Below are 17,782 nucleotides of genomic sequence, written 5' to 3'. Positions count from 1 at the left end.
TATTTGCTCCATTATCTTTCCGGGTACAGAAGTTAAGCTGATTGGTCTGTAATTCCCTGCGTTGTCCTTATTTCCTTTTTATAGATGGGTACTATATTTGTCCTTTTCCGGTCTTCTGGAATCTCTCCCGTCTTCCATGACTTTTCAAAGATAATTGCTAATGGCTCAGATATCTCCTCACTCAGGTTCTTGAGTATTCTAGGATGAATTTCATCAGGCCCTGGTGACTTGAACACATCTAATTTGTCTTAGTAATTTTTAACTACTTCTTTCCCTATTTTAGCTTCTTCTGATCCTACCTCATTTTCTCTGGTATTCACTATGTTAGACATCCAATCACACCAACCTTCTTGGTGAAAACCGAAACAAAGAAGTCATTAAGCACCTTTGCCATTTCCACATTTTCTGTTATTGTTTCCCCCCCTTCATTGAGTAACGGTCCTAACCTGTCCGGTATTTATTAAGCACATAACAGTAATATAGTAGCAGTTACATATCCTAAATTGGCCTGTGCTTTTTATATAACCCTGCTTACTTATGCTAAGTATTCCATAACCCATTGCATTCACTAAAGTAAGTTTTGGCTAGAGGAAATATGGAATCTGTCAAGATCAGGACAGATGAGTGCTTTACCATAGCAACAGAAAGGGATTTATTCTCACAGGCCAGTATTGGAATGTCTCAAAGGAAAAGGACAAATATATAATAGTTCTACGCTATTACAGACTTAGGAGTTGCCTTCATGATTCCTGATACCTGGAATGCATGTGTTCAGAACAAAGAGATAAGGGATACACCATGATACTAGAAAAACAAGGTAGAAAACTGATTGGTTTAAATCTAGTTTCAGATGATGTACACAGTACCTTTTACCTGTAAACAGAGAAGATATAAAAAGATGGCTTTAGGTGCGTAAAGGACACCTTTGGGAGCACACCTTCTGCGTAAGGTGACTGTAACAATGCTGCATGAGACTGCTTCCCAGAGACTGGTATTTTATAGTTTTTTTTTTTTCCCCCTGTACTTTTTGTTTGATTTCTTTTCAGAACTGTTCAGGTGTTCAGGAAGTGTGGGAAATTAAGCTCTGGCTGAAATTTGTCTATAGCAGTCGAAAGTTTCTTTAATCCCTGTCTACACAGAATTCGATAGAGAAATGGATATTGAGTAGATCTAATGAAATGGGTAATTTGTATTTATTTATTTTAAAAATTGGATTTATTTTTATCCGTTGCCACAAACTTTCCATTAAGATGAATAACAGTTGCTAATAGACAGGCTTTGTATTCCTTCTCTCCCATCACTTACCTTACCCTCCAAATACTTGTTTAAGCATTTAAAAGCACATAAGAAACTAACAGGGAACAGTGGAAGTTGATGCCTATGGTGGTGTACATTATATAGGTGGGGTGGGTAGGTTGTGGCCTACATTCACAGTGTAAAATCTCTCAGTATATCCCTGTATGGTCCCCCTGCTACAACTGATGTCAAATGTGTAGTAGTGTGGTGCTCTGCATCTTCCCAAATAAAGTATCTTCAAGTTCTTCTTCTGAGTGCTGGTCCTATATGTATTGCACACGTGGATAAGCATGTGCACCACGCGCCTGAGATTCTGACTCAGGGCATACAGTGGTACGACAGACAAACAGACATCATTTGCTCTGGACCAAGGTATAAGGGGTGCTGCGGGTGAATGTCTCTTCAGTTTCTTCTTATCAGTGTATGGCCTGGGTCAGAATCCTCTGTGTCCTCGGATTTCTCAGTGTGTCTTTCTCATCAATATATTTTACAGATTCATTAAAATAGTTTTTGTATTTTAGGGTCGTTAAAGTTTTAGTCTTAGCATAGTTAGTTTAACTTAGTTTTCTCCCTGCCTCGGGAAGTCTTTCCTGATGGACAAAGACTATGTCCAGAATCCTAGAGTTTAAGAACTCTCTCTCCTGCCACCCCTCCTTTTCCATGAGTGACAAGTACCAATGTTGTGTCTGCTATCTGGGAGAGGCGCACATCTCAGCAAAGTGCAGCATCTGTTGCTCATTTTCCCCATGAACCCACAAAGCTTGTGAGATCTGGCTGAAAAAACATCTCATGGAAAGGACTATGACAGCATGGGGTCCCTACAGCGAAGGGAGCAGTGGCTGAGCCTGATCCACAGATACTGATTGGTGTTTCATCTTCCTCACCAGACAAGGCAGTTGCCCCATCTTTGCCATCCTCACCTGACAATCACAGGCAATAGCAGCAGCTTCTGTAGGAAGTGGGGAATGACCTCCAGATTCCACTAGAGGCAGTCTAGGATACCAACATCAGTTTTTTTGATTATTTACAACCTCTTCGTCCCAGTAACATGGCTCTCCATCATGGAGCCAGCTAACATGGTCTGGCATACTCCAGCCTCTGGCACCCCTACCCTGAAAAGGGCTGAAATGCTATTTTATATCAGCCAAAAGAGCTGAGTCCCTCTTTACACACCCAGCATATATATCCCTGGTGGTGCAATTGGCCACTGAAAGGTTCAGATTACATCCCAAGGCTACACCAAAAGATAAGGGCTTGAGACAACTTGATAGTGTGGGGAAGCTTTTTCGTTTACAAGTCTTCACTTCATTTTGCTAACTACCAGTCTTTGTTACTCAGATTATTCAAATCAAATTTTGCTATTAGCTGAACCAATCTTGGAACCGTTAGCAGTTATCTTGAAGAACTCATGGAGGAAAGGGTGAATTCCTTAGAGATCTGGAGAATGGCAAACATAGTACCTCTCTTTAAAAAGGGGAACAGAGGATCCGAGGAATTATAGAACAGTCAGCTGAACTTCAATACCTGGAACAATATTGGGAAAAATTATTAAACAGTCAATTTTTAAGCACCTAGAGGATAAGAAGATTATAAGGAATAGACAGCATGCATATGTCAAGAGAAAATCATGCCAAATCAGCCTAATTTCCTCCTTTGACAGAGTTACTGGCCAAGGGAATGGGGAAAAGCAGTTGATGTGATATATTTTGATTTTAGTAAGACTTTTGATACAGTCCCATGTGACAGTCTCATAAGCAAACTAGGGAAATGTGGTCTACATGAAATTAGTAGGGCTGTCAAGCAATTAAAAAAATTAATCGCACAATTAATCGCACTGTTAAACAATAATAGAATACCATTTCTTTAAATATTTTTGGATGTTTTCTACATTTTCAAATGTGTTGTTTTCAATTACAACACAGAATACAAAGTGTACAGTGCTCACTTTATATTTATTTTTATTACAAATATTTGCATGTAAAAACAAAAGAAATAATATTTTTCAGTTCACCTAATACCAGTGCTGTAGTGCACTCGCTTTATCATGAACGTTGAATTTACAAATGTAGAATTATGTACAAAACATACCTGTTTTATTTTTTAATGCAATGTAAAACTTTATTGTCTAGAAGTCCACTCAGTCCTAGTTATTGTTCAGCCAATCACTCGGACAAACAAGTTTGTTTACATTTACAGGAGATCATGCTGCCTGCTTCTTGTTCACAATGTCACCTGAAAGTGAGAACAGGTGTTCACATGGCACTGTTGAAGCCAGCGTAGCAAGATAGTTACGTGCCAAATGTGCTAAAGATTCATACGTCCCTTCATGCTTCATCCACCATTCCAGAGGACATGCGACAATGCTGATGAGAGGTTCTGCTTAATAAGAATCCAAAGCTGTGCGGACCGTTACATGTTTGTTTTAATTATCTGAGTCAGATGCCACCAGCAGAAGGTTGATTTTCTTTTTTGATGGTTCAGGTTCTGTAGATTCCGCATCGGAGTGTTGCTCTTTTAAGACTTCTGAAAGCGTGCTCCATGCCTGATCCCTCTCAGGTTTTGGAAGGCACTTCAGATTCTTAAACCTTGGGTCGAGTGCTGTAGTTATCTTTAGTCATCTCACATTGGTACCTTCTTTGCATTTTGTCAAATCTGCAGTGAAAGTGTTCTTAAAATAAACAACATGTGCTGAGTCATCATTCAAGACTACTATAACATGAAATATATGCCAGAATGCAGGTAAAACAGAGCTGGAGACATACAATTCTCCCCCAAGGAGTTCAGTCACAAATTTAATTAACACCTTATTTTTTTAACGAGTGTCATCAGCATGGAAGCATGTCCTCTGGAATGATGGCCAAAGCATGAAGGGACGTATGAATGCTTATGAAATTTGTGGATGACACCAATGGGTTGCAAGCACTTAAGAGGACAGGATAAGAATTCAAAATAACCTTGACAAGTTGGAGAATTGGTCTGGAGTCAATATGATGATGATCAATAAAGACAAGTGAAAAATACTGTGCCTAGGAAGGAAAAATCAGATGCACAACTACTAAATGATGAATAACTGCCTAGGTGGTAGTACTGCTGAAAAAGATCTAGAGATTATAGTGAGTCACAAAATGAATGAGTCAACAATGTGAAGCAGTTGGAAAAAAAGGCTATCATCATTCCGGGGTGTATTAACAGGAGTGCAATATATAAGACATGGAAGGTAATTGTCCCACTCTACTCAACACTGATGTGTCCTCAGCTGGAGTATTGTGTACAATACTGGGCACCACACTTTAGGAAAGATGAGGACAAATTGTGGATGGTCCAGAGGAGAGCAACAAAACTGATGATAGGTTTAGAAAACCTGACCTATGAGGAAAGGCTAAAAAAAGGGGGAAGAGGGTATGTTTCATCTTGAGGAAAGATGACTGATGGGAGCACTCGATAAGTCTTTAAATGTATTCAGAGCTATTATAAAGAGGATGGAGATTAATTTTTCTCATGTCCACTGAAGGTAGGACGAGAAGTAATTGGCTTAATCTGCATCAAGGGAAATTTAGATTAGATATTAAGAAAAACTTTCTAACTATAAGGGTAGCTGACCTCTGGAATAAGTTTCCAAGGGAGGTTGTAAAATCCCCATCATTGGAGGTTTTTAAGAGCAGGTTGGACAAACACCCGTCAGTGTTGGTCTGGGTTTACTTGGCTCTGCCTCAGTGCAGGAAGCTTGACTTGGTGACTTCTCGAGGTCCCTTCCAGTCCTGCCTTTCTATGATCCTATGACTTTAAGGGCAAACTCCCTCAAGAGGGCAGAGCCCAATTCCAGACACTCATTAAGTGTTGCAAACTAGTGGCAAAATATCCCTTCAAGCTGCTGTGGATGCAGCTAACACTGCATCTAGAGGGATAGCCACAGGTATAGTCATGAAGTGAGAGCCTTGGCTGCCATCCTCAGGGTTCCCCAGAGAGGTTCAAAATACTGTAGAGTACTTACCTTTTGATAAGTCTAACATATTCAGTGAGAAGACTGAGTACATACACTTGTTGAAAGACTCTAGAATATCCCTCTGCTCCCTAGGCCTTTATGCTGTGGTCTCAAAGAGAAAACACTGTAAATAGATGTATAAGCCAAGATCACCTCCTCAATTCTTCTACCACCAGCACTCATGCAAACCACTGTCCAAATGCCAGAGAATACAAAGACCCAGCTATACAGTTCCCTCCACCACAACTGCTACAACCCAGCCCCATCACCATCCAAGGGCCATTTCTGATTGGATGACTGAGAACCACCTACCCCTACCCATCCTCTACTGCATCCCCAACCTTTGGTTGCCTCCTCACCTTCTTCATCCACACCTGGGGGGTGGGGGGAGAAATCACAACAATTGGGTTTCACATCAAAGTATTCATTAACCAGTATTCTTCCGAAAACCTCATGCTTACAATGAGGAGAGGAGACTTCACTCTTTAGACATCAGACGAGCTCTACCTGCAAATGACAAAAAACATTAAAAATCACCAAGACTATTTGTCTCTGTAATAGAATGATCGCAAGGATAAACATCTGCTCAGAGACTCTCTAAGTGGATCTATGGCTGGGAGAACCCTGCCCACAACTGCTCAGTCTGGAGAAGCTGGGTTAAGGCTGTTGCAGTCATCACAGAGAGCCATCAGAAAGCCCAAGCTGAGGCCCACAGGAGATCCAGGAAACAGAGTGTGCTCCAACCTCCATCTGGCAAGTGGACCTGTAGCCACTCTGGGAAGGTCTGCTGCTTGTGCATTGGGCTCTTCTGCCACAGTACAGTCAAGCACCATTGACTGATGGACTTTGTTGTGTTTCATTTCATCTGTCAAGATGTTGGATGGCCATACAAAGGAATGTGTACAATAATCTTATATGGACATTGAATGTGTGATCTCCTTGCTTGTGGAAAAAGTTGATATAAGCATACTCAGTGTACTTCTCGAATCTCACATTGCAGAATTTCATGAAGGCACATAGTAACTGTCACATTACTGTTTTCATTAATAAAGTCTGATTAGTTTTCATTACAAGTAGAAAGCTGTCTTCATCTGTCAAATGGTGTTGCACTTAAGAAAAATGAAACATTTGTGCCACTGTAGAAGGAAAAAAGCTAAATCCCACTTACTGACATTGATTTTTGTGAGTAGAATTTTGCCCACATAATCATTAGTATTCAATTCACTCTTAGACTGCCAGCTGTTCAGGGCAAGGATTGTCATTCACTATATATCTGTATAGTGCCTAGCTTAGTGGGGCCCTGACCAGTTGGCCTCTAGACTCACTTTTCTTGGACCATAACAGCAATGGGGAAAGCTTGGAGATGGATCTCTCAGCGGAACAGCTTTGAGGGGAAAAAATTTAGAAGAAAAAAGTTAAATGTAGAGTAAACAGTGTTTGTAGTATAGCTGGCTTATTACTTGGGTTTTGGACTTCACAAGAAATGAACAGTTTTCTTGCTAAGTTACCCAGAATACAACTTCGAAGTATAAAAGCAAAGTGCCCAACCTGAGGGAAGCCTTTATAGAACTGGCTGTGAATGTCAAAGTAATATTAGATCTTGTTACCAACAACGAAGAACAAAAGGACTTAAATTCACCATAAGGTGGGACTGGTTCATGGACACTGGATTTCAGGCAGGCAAATGTTGAGGAGAATTTAGAAATCTAGTCAGTAAGGTGTCATGAGAGGATGGAGCAGAAGAATTAAAAAACAAACCCATAATTGGTGGATTTACAAGGCACTGCTCAGAGATCAGTGTCTCGGGAGAAAAAAACCTGCATGGGAAATGTGAACTTCCTGAGCCTGACTTTCTTACGTGACCCACCTTCCTCACTGCTGATCAATTCAGGAGAGCAGGCTAGGGGAGCAGTTTCAGGTCATTACCACCTCCTCCCAAGTATCCTGACCTGCCCAGGCTCCCAAGCAAATTGCCATTCCCCAAGATTTTAAATACTCTGAACTTAGCATTTCCAGCAAGGCTGAAGCAGGTGGTATATCAGGTTGATAATATACATATGAAAGTTTAAAATACCGATTTAAAACAGATTTAATGATAGACTGAAATTATTCCCAAGGAACCATTAATACTATTGTCAGTAATCTAGATACCGAGAAGTTAAATATCTGATTGTTAGATTCCCCACTTATATCATAAATGTGCCATTGAAGTATATTTTTACACTATCATGTTAATAGATCATATAATAAACAATCCTCAAATGGGCAGTGAAATTACGGAATATAATAGCTTTGAAGGAGCTTTAATAGTCTAGTGTATCAGTAAAACACAAATGAAAGAGTCCTTAACATAGGTTTTAAAATATTTCTAAATGTATGCTGTAATTTATGTGGTCAGTTATCTGCATAGTGGTATGAAGGACTATTGATCCATTGAGGATTGTGGGGCCCATCCGTCCTGCAATAGGAGACTGTCAATATTTCAAACAGCAATTTTGTCTGTACGCTTAAAGCAGTTTGTTAGATGAACACAGTACTGTAATGTGTTAATTACAGAGCATTTTTTTTGCAAAAACTGAACTTATTATGATTGAAATTAATATTTTTGCAATTATAGTTCCTAAAAATACAAAATTAAAGTGGCCACTTATCGACTCTGGCTATTTGACCACAACAAATGCTTGTTAACAATCAATAGGTAGCAACTTGTTTTGCAGATTATTTGGTTATCTAACAACTGTGACTCTCAGTAAGTGAAGCACTAGTAACTCTTTCACTAAAGGAAGTACAATATACCGTATGTCTCAGAAGTATACTTCTGCACTATTACTACTATCCCAATTCAGGGCAACTGCACTTAATCCTGCTCTATGGTACAGCAAAGGAACCTAGTCTCAGGCTTCCCCTGGCTGTCCCCTTTCTTGCATCTCTCTCCTTTTGGACAAAGGTAATTCAAGGTTGAACAGCTTGCTGCCTTCACTGTGTTGTTCCCAGCAGAAGATAGGTTGCCTAAACAACCTTCTCTTGTTTTCTCTTCCAAGACTAATAACAGGGTGATGGGCACCAGTCATAAGTTACCACACAAAACTTGCTATGAAAACCTGTTTTATTCTTAAGGATAAAGCATTATAGAGAACACATTAAAAATAAAATAACCTACACACATGCTCATAAACTTGCCAGAGATCTCTCTAACCCTAACATGGGCTCTGGCAGGAGCAGTCCTTCAGAACCCTACCCAAGGGGTTTCAAGTTCATCACAGCTCCAGCTCAGAACAAGCCCACTCATAAAAATTTAGTCCACCCCTTTTACAGTTCAGGGGTCTTTGATCTGGAGTTTCAAGAAGTTGCTAATTAGAAGACAATGGCTCTTTCCTCAGGGTGTAGTTTCAAAAGGCCTCCTGAGTACCTCCTAGAAAACCCACTTCACACGTAGTGTCCCAAACAGTTCTCTGAAGTTCCTAATATTGACATTAATCAAGATCCTAGAAAACATGTCATCCTACAACAACATACAATTTTGTTTGTAATACAGTGGACCCCAAAGGTATTAAATCCAATTCAATAAGGCTATATTTATTCAATAAAATTTGTCATAATTCCATCAGGTTTGTCCAGGATATGGCAAGCTGTTGTCAGTCACAAGTATGTATTGTCATACATTAAAATTATTCTCGGACTGTCATGACTGGGGCTTGGGCTGTCATGCCTAGTGGTTGGAGCAGTGGAAGTCAGGCCTAGTAGTCTTGCAGTGGTGGTCAGAAGCCAGAAACCATGCCAAATCAGAAACTGGGAGTTGGAGCTGGAGGCGGGAGTCAAGCCAGGGGCCAGAATCAGGAGTCAAACTAGGGGTCAGGGTTGGAGTTGGAGACCAGGGGCAGGGAGCAGAAACAAGACAGGTCAGGAAAGCAGGAACCAGGGACAAGTCAGGAGAGCAGTGCTCAGGAGTCAGGCAAGAAGGTTGGGTTCAATGTTGCAGCCAGCCAGAAATTCACCCAGTTGCACAGATAACTTCCAGTGCTGCCTTCTGGCTTAAATAGTGCAGCCAGACCAACTGGTGGGGCTGGGCACTTCTCCAATCAGGACACCTATGAGTAGCTTCTCTGGTGGGGCTCACTAGTCATTCCACTACTTACTAGCAAGTCACTGGATGGCGACTGGGATGTGAAGGTTGCCTGGGAGCCTGCAGTTCAAGATTTGTGGATCCTCACAAGGACTATCTGTCAAAACGCATGTAGGTGTTAGGAGCAACAAAGAACTTAATGGATATACATATACTTCTGCAGCCGCAGTCCTGTCACTCCACAGTGCTATTCTTAGGGCAACAAGTTAGGGAGGATGTGGGGAGAAAAGTGAAGAGGTTGAGCTCTACCAACCTATGAATTTTGTACACGTATATGCTATTCTATAACAACATGCACGTGTCTGCCTCTACATTCACCTACATGCTGGCATCTGTGTTCAGTAAACTGCTTCCATCACTTCTGATTTGGAAACATAAATTGTCACTGGAGTCTCTCTTATCAAAAAAAATGTGCATCAATGATGTAGTTTTTAATTTAATAAAGGAATACTCAGGTATTTTAATAACCATACATTGTATTTACATGGAATCTTTCATCCAAAAATCTAATAACGCACTTTTCAATTTAATCTTCAACACCTGTGTGTGGTGAGTGGGGAGCATGGGGGGAAATAATATTTCAACTCATAAGATTACAGCATAAAGTCTAGTGGGGGAAGAGAGACCTACAGTGATTGGCTGATTTACCCTGATGATGTAGTCCAAGGGGAGGGATATCACTGTTGAGGCTGTCCTGATGTAATACTCATAGACTTGAAGGTCAGAAGGGACTGTCATGATGATCTAGTCTGACCTCCTGCATATTACAGGCCACAGAATCTCTCCTCTCCACTCCTGTAGTAGACCTCTGGTACATGAGAAATAAGTTTTAAAGTACATGCCAAAGGAATCAGAGTTCAGGTTGGACTTTTAGGATTTGGAATTTCCTGTTTGAGTTATTAAACTGAATATTGCAATAGTACTAGTTATTTACATGGAATTTTATATGATGAGTTCCTTGGAATTTTCACTAGAAAGCTTTGTCTCGATTATACATTGATTAAGTAAGTAATCCATAAAGTGGATGAAGGTAAATCAGAACATGGCACTCTTATTTAGGAAAAAGAGTATCCACATGTGGGGTTATTCTGGAATAGCTATTGCACTTTAAATTCACACCTACCTTAATTCAAACTAAGGGCATGGCTACACTTGCAGATGTAGAGTGCTTTGAGGTAAATCAGCCTTCGGAGAGCGCAGTAGGGAAAGCACTGCAATCTGTCCACACTGACAGCTTCAAGCGCACTGGCATGGCCACATTTGCGGCACTTGCAGCGGCATTGAGAGCGGTGCATTATGGGCAGCTATCCCAGCATGCAAGTGACGGCAATGTGCTTTTCAAATGGGGGTGGGGTGGGGTGGAATGTGACAGGAAGTGTGTTGTGTGTATGTGGGGGGAGAGAGAGTGGGTTTGGGGGGGCTGACAGCATGTCAGCATGCTGTCTTGTAAGTTCAGACAGCAGCAGACCCTCTCCCCCCCTCGCCTCTCTTTCTCTCTCTCACACACAGCATTCCACACTAATGGTTGCTTTGTCTCAGAGCAGATAAGCAACCGGATGTCTGAAACGGAGCTTTCAAAGGGCATATCCGCATTCCTACAGCAATTCAAAAACAATGACAAGAGTGGCCACTTGACTTAAGGGGATTATGGGATGTTTCTGGAGGCTGATCAGAGCGCAGTAATGCAACACCTCATCCACGCTGGCGCCGTGATGCTCCAGTGGGGGTGCAGCAAACGTTATTCCACTCGCCGAGATGGAGTACCAGCAGCGCTGTAGCCGTGGAGTCAGAGCGCTCTACGTGCCTTGCCAGTGTGGACGGGTAGTGAGCTAGTGCGCCTGGGGCTCCTTTATTTTGCTGTAACTCGCAAGTGTAGCCAAGCCCTAACTTGCAAGTGTAGAGAGGCCCTAAGTGCCTGATCTTGAGAGGTGTTGAGTATCTGCAATGCATCTTGAACTCAGGGAGTTGCAGGTGCTCAGCATTTCTCAGAATCAGATTCTTAGCTCTTACTAAATCATTCACTCCCATTCTGTTTGTCACCTTAATCCTCCATCTTTCAGTAGACTGTTATCGACATGCTAGCATAGGGCCTGGCTACACTAGAAACTTTAAAGTGCAGCCGCGGGAGCGCTCCCACAGCAGTGCTTTGAAGTGCGAGTGTGGTCACGCACGAGTGCTGGGAGAGGGCTCTCCCTGTCCACACTAGTGCTTTAAAGCGCTCAGACTTGCTGCGCTCAGGGGGGGTGATTTTTCACACACCTGAGCCAGCAAGTTAGAGTGCTATAAAATGTAAGTGTAGCCAAGCCCATAGTAAAAATAAATAAATACTCTCTCTTGTTTGTCCGTTTATGCTACCCATTAATCTCTGGCCTTTTTAGTGGAGCTTCCATGTGCTATATTTATAGACATTTGGCTCTTTACACATTTAAAAGCTACAATTAATGCACTTTAAACATGTAGTCCAGTATTAATTGTTCTGGCAGTAAAGCAGTAGAATTAGCCATTCTTTGCTGCAGGATCTATCAAAACAAATGAATTCTCTCCTCTGTCTCCATGGGATAAGGTATGCTATATTCAGAGCTGGAATGAAAGTGATTTATCACTAAGAAGAGTGTGCAATTTGAGAATATGAACAAGAGAAGTTATTTTGGGACATGGCTCTGAACAAATACAATGAGCTAAATTCATCTCTCTCTCTCTCTGTAACTCCCTCCATGTTACTCCATGCCCTGGCTGAACACTTTTTCAGAAAAACTGGAGTAAACAAGACCTATGCATAGAGGAAGGCATGATATTGCCATCTAATACATTGGGGCCTTTTGAACAAAATCTGGTGCACCCTGAGGCTAAAGGATTATAAATACCTTGGGCCCTGATCCTGCAATGAACTGTGTGTAGACAGATTCCTGAAGCTCATTGCAGGACTTGTACCTCAATCAGGAACTCTATGACTGCAGTTGATTACTTTTGTTTTGAACTATTTTATAGCTATTAAAGTTCAAGCGTAAAAGCACTTCATTGTTTGGGTGAACGTTTACTTTTTAACAAAGTATATGTGTGTACTACAACTACAAGAAGTTAAATCCACAGCATACTGTAGCAGAAGAAAGGTTACACTTCATTCTGCTTGATAGAGAAGTCTTTTAAAGCTGCTTTGTGGAGCCTCTCATCTACCTTCTATTCACATCTGTTTATTTTGATGTCATATTTATTTTTGTTTGCTTTTAACACCATTTATCAAAACAGAACTTAAACCTTTTGATCATTTCCCAAGTGATAAGAGGAGGGATTTTCAAAAGCATCCAAGCCCCTTTGGAGTACAAGTTCCATTGAAAGTCAATTTTCGGGTTTTATCAAAAATCCCACCCCAATCTGTTCTCTATTTAATTGAAAAGAAATACTTTAAAAAAAATTGCTGCTTCACGTTTGTTGAATTTAACCGTGGGCGGGCTTGCCCAGATTAATTTAATATAAAAAGTTACAGTCTCAGGACTCCTCCTTGTCCTGTCCTGGCAGAATAAGCAGACAGCTGCTTGCAATGTAAAATGAGTTTCTCTAATGATATATCTTCCACAGACTAGTCTTCATCAAAGTTCACCAGTTTGGGCTATAGTTTTGTATTTCATCAAGTCTCTCACTAGGATTTTTTCATGCTTGGCAGTAAAGGGACACTGCTGAGCAGCTTAGGGTCAGAATTGAAATTTTGTGTTTTTTATTTTTAAAAATTACAAATAGTAATTAGTTTAGGTAGGCCCTATTCCTGATTGGAGCCCAGATGAGGTAAAGTGATGTGCCTAAGGGCACACAAGTTAGTGGCAGAGACAGTGCTCAGCACGTAGGTTTTCTGATTCCCTGATGGGTGACCTAGCCACTACACCACACTGCCTATGTGCACTAAGCAGTTCCTGGCACTGTTTCCTCCCACTTCACCTAAAATGCCCATGATTTGGGGCTGATGCCATTTGTTTTTTAAAAAATCTTTAAAAACAAGCCATAAAAACACACAGCTGAAGTTTTAATCTATATAAGAACAGTATCTACTTTTCAACAGCTTTAAAACGGCCTGTAGAAACACTATTAAAATATATATTGTCAGTCTTTTAGGTTATATTTGGTCTGATGATGTCATTAGGTAGGCTGTCCTCCCTCTGGAATCAAGTTGCAAACACAGTCCTGAACAGTAATTAGAGCTAAGCAGCAATTACAGCACATATGATTTGTTCAGACTTATCACTTGCCTGCTGTCTCCTCGCACCAAACATCACAAAAGCACCCCAGTGAAATGAAGGAATTCTTTTTCTCTAAATCTAATTCCACATATAATGCTGAAGTGGTCATGGACTATGATCTTACAAACCAAGGTAAGCATTACTCTGTGTTGAGCACATACAGGGGTTCCCCCCCACTGTGACTATAAATATAACACATCGGAAATTAATTTAGGAGAAAGTAAAGAAGTATTCAGTTAAAATAGCTGTCTTTTGTTGTTTTTGGAAGGCAGGGGGGTTTGTTTATTGGTTAATCCAATCTTTTCCTGAAAATTTTTCCTGCAAATACAGTAAATATACAAGGGAAAATTAATCCCTGATATAACTCTATTGAAGTCAATGGAATCACAAAAGGGATAAATATGGACCAGAATTTATGAAGTATCAAAGCAAGTTTTGCCTTTTTTCCCCCTTCTATGTTAAAGAAAGTTGCTAACTTAGTTGTTGTGTAGCCTAACAGTCCTATTTATAGTTTGCTGTCATTCTTGTTCCAGTGATGTTATCACATTACAACCAGAACTTGTTAAAAGTTGGAACAATTATTAGAAGCTTTCTGTGTCTCCACACACTCCTTCCGATCCCTCCCAAAGCATTGGGATAGGAGGAGGAGCTGTAATAGCTCACAGTTGACATGGGGGGATTTGGCTAGTCATACAGTGCGGTGAGAGAATGTTCTGAAACACTGAGAGAAGGAAGAGTAATAACTTAGGGAGTAGAGGGGATGCAGAGGATGGGGGAAAAGAGTAGCAGTGAGAGGAGGAAGATTAGTGCAATAATAATTTTTTGTTTCTATAGTGACTTGTCTGAGGACCTCAGAGCACTTTACAGACGTTAATAAATTAAGTCTCTGAACACTACTGTGAGGTGAGTATTTTTAGTCCCATTTACCAGATTGGAAAACCGAGATTAAGGGTCTTGTCGATGGTCACACAGTATGTGTCAGAGCCAGGAACAGAATCTAGTCATCCTGACTCCAAGTCTTGCACTTGACCCACAAAGTTATTTGGACTGCATTATCATCAATACGCAGCTGATACTTTACTCAACGTCTTTAAATTTCAGATTTGACTCATACTCTCCTACCACCTAAATGAGGTAGGGATCTGGAAAAAAGTAACTGACTGTAGTTCATCTCAAATAAGATGTAGCAGTGGCTTTGACATTGCTTGTAAATACTGACCTCACAATAGTCCTCCATGTATTTTTTACCTCCAGGCTAAAATACTCTACTGTACTCAGATCTATACTTGATGTGTCCCTGGAAACTCCAGTAAGTGCAGAATGTAGGTGCCACTCTCCTGACTGGGGCAAGGTGCTGCGAACACATAACACCTGTGTTAGGCTCATCTTGGAGGCGCTTCCTGTCCACAACCAGTTTAGGACTCCCATCTGCAAAATATTTTCCCTTTGAAAGTTTGTCAGAACCTGAATCTGACAAATTTTTCAGCACAATAAAGGATACTTTTGTTTGGTTTGCATTGACACCCCTTCATCCAGCCTCCAAAATGCTGCTTATGCCTTGAGTAAAACACCTCTTTTGTAAGAAAGAACCTAGCTGTAGAGCTTGTTGGAATTTTTTTTCCACAGAAAAATTTGACTTTCTATTGAAAAAATTAAAATTTTCAATTTTCAGATTTTTGGCTTTTCTGACAAAAATTGAAGATTTTTTTTTAGCAGAAATACATTCTGTGTAAATAGTCATTTAGTTGAAAATCCAATTCTCTGTGCCTACCTGCAACAAAGATGATTTTTCTAAAAGATACTCAAATACTAGGGTGATGGGTGCTGGTATAAGAACCTAGATGGAGAAAAAGTGAAGTATTTTGTGTTTTGTGAAGCCCACGGTCAGGTGGCCAAACTACTCTGAGATGATTATATATACAAAAGGCAGGGGGAAAATATCAAATTCTTAGGCCTCTGGCTGAATCTCAAAGGGTTTGGAAGTTCTATATAATTTAGATAAGCCTCAAAGTTCCTTTGGATAAAACTAACTCTGTCTTTAGAGAAGTGGCTAGTGTGATGTATGTGGAGTTGCTTGGTGGTGACTATGCATCTGGAACCAAAATGTGTTTCTGCACACTCTTGGTAGACATAAGCTTGAGTTTAACTCTAAGTCCCCCTCTACAGACTTTAACACCAGCTGCTAGCCTCAGTTAAAAGCAGAATTGCTGTGTCTTCACTGCTATTTGAACTTGGGCTAGGTAACTGAAGTTAAGAACACACCTCTTTTTTTTTCTTCTCTCAGTGAAGGTGTACCTTCAGATGGACTGACTGGCCAACTGGGAAAAAAAAGTCTCAGGCAAAAGAAGGACTTCCCACCTAGGCCCTCTAAGACAGTGGTTCTCTACCAGGGGTACACATACCCCTGGGGTTATGCAAAGGTCTTCCAGGGGGTACATCAACTCATCATTTGCTTAGTTTTACAACAGGCTACATAAAAAGCACTAGCAAAGTCAGTAAACACTAAAATTTCATACAGACAATGACTTGTTTACACTGCTCTATATACTCTCTACTGAAATTTAAGTACAATATTTACATTCCAGTTGATTTGTTTTATAATTGTAGGGTAAAAATGAGGAAGTAACCAATTTTTCAGTAATAGTGTGCTGTGACACTTTTGTATTTTTATGCCTGATTTTGTAAGCAAGTAGATTTTAAGTGAGATGAAACTTGCAAGTACTCCAGACAAATCAGGCTTCTGAAAGGGGTACAATAGTCTGAAAAGGTTGAGAGCCACTGTTCTAAGAAAAAGCCATTGAACAATAGGGTAAAGGGGATCAGGCATTCAAAAAGAGATTGTTCCATGAGAGAGGGAAACAGACTTTCTGTGAAGGCAAACTGAGACCAGGCTGGGTCCCAGGAACTCTAGAGTTTGCTAAAAGAATGTAAGTTGGGTTTGTTCTGCACTTATAACTCAAGCAGGAAGCCCATATAATGTAGCTTGTAGTAAAGTGTGTGATTGGATGAGTCTAACCATGCAAGGAGCCTGTTTCTTGTTTTAAAATCATTTTCTTGTATGTTTTGTTCCATTAACTAAATAAACCTGCTTCTTTGAAGAAGGCTGTTCATCACTGTATAGCCCTGGTCACAGACTGCCGAAGGGAAGAGATGCAGGTATCCATTCAGTCCTGCATAACAATAAATGGTTGGCAAAGATGGGGTGTTGAACCCAGATTCTGGTCTAAATGTGGGAGAATTGTAAAATTCCAGCCCAGACACACAGGTGCTGGAACTGGGGGTGTGGCAGCACCTCCTGACTTGAAGTGGTTTCTATCATATACAGGGCTTACAGTTGTGTTTAATGGCTTTGAGCACACACCCCCTCCCACACATACACAAATTGTTCCAGCACACCTGCCCAGACAAGTAAAGGCACAAGCCTGACACCTAATGGGGTACACTCAGAGAGACCAGAAAGGGGACAGAGGTTCAAGCAGCCCTGTAACTATGATACGTTGTCAGGATTGTGACAGTGATGAACTTCCAATAAGTGCCCAGCAAAAAAAAAAAAAAAAAAAAAAAAAAAGAATTGTAGAAGGAAAAAGTAAGAATTTATTTTCTTGTGTTCTTTTGGGGAAGACAATGGGAAAAGACAGAAATAAAGAGCTATCTACAGCTCAGGAAAAGTCAGCTAGTAGAATTATGCAAAGAAAGGAACCAAAACTCTAGAGAGCTGAAAAAGACACAGCTGGTTAGTCTGATATGATCTGATGACCAGAAAAGAAATGGCATCCCAGAACCAGATAAGGACTGGGGAGGATGACCTAGTTCATTCAGAGCACCTGCAGATGTTGAGGAAGACAGGCTTGAACAAACTAGGACATTATGAGGAGGACAACGGGGGCTCAGGCAGAGGCATAGATGAGGAGTCCTGGAGTGCATGTAGCAACTGGACCCTGTTGAGATGGAGTTCCCTGAACCAGAGGAGTCTAGAGTGGGAGAACCTACAGCATGAGAGAGAAAAGCAGGAGGGCCGGAGATGCTGGTCCCGAGCTTATGCTAGTGCAGCTTAATTTAAACCCAGCTACCTATGGTCCCAAAAGGCTGTTTCAACAGTGGGGAATTGCAACAGCATAGGGACACCCTGGCTATGCTTCCTTTCTTTGGCTC

General features: G+C 40.9%; 1 protein-coding gene across 9 annotated transcripts in view; it reads left to right on the top strand.

Annotated features, from left to right (window-relative positions):
• The window catches only part of ZNF385B (zinc finger protein 385B), a 300,973-nt gene that overhangs the window by 182,190 nt on the left and 101,001 nt on the right, over positions 1-17,782 (top strand). For 2 of the 9 annotated variants that reach the window (XM_043525349.1, XM_043525347.1), the window contains exons 1-2: positions 13,624-13,762; positions 14,465-14,533. The exons of 6 other annotated variants lie outside the window; for them this stretch is intronic. Coding sequence is in view for 1 of the 3 variants with exons in the window: in XM_037912971.2 (XP_037768899.1) it covers positions 13,684-13,762 (79 nt within the window). In the remaining 2 variants the exon portion in view is untranslated. Of the gene's footprint in view, positions 1-13,585; positions 13,763-14,464; positions 14,534-17,782 lie in introns of those variants that run through there. One more of the 9 variants, XM_037912971.2, reaches the window with a different exon arrangement.

This window comes from Chelonia mydas, chromosome 11 (genome assembly GCF_015237465.2).
Source record: "Chelonia mydas isolate rCheMyd1 chromosome 11, rCheMyd1.pri.v2, whole genome shotgun sequence".
In the NCBI taxonomy this organism is placed as follows: Eukaryota; Metazoa; Chordata; order Testudines; family Cheloniidae; genus Chelonia; species Chelonia mydas.
Note: the sequence above shows the minus strand (reverse complement) of the source record. Positions and strands in the feature narration are given on the sequence as shown.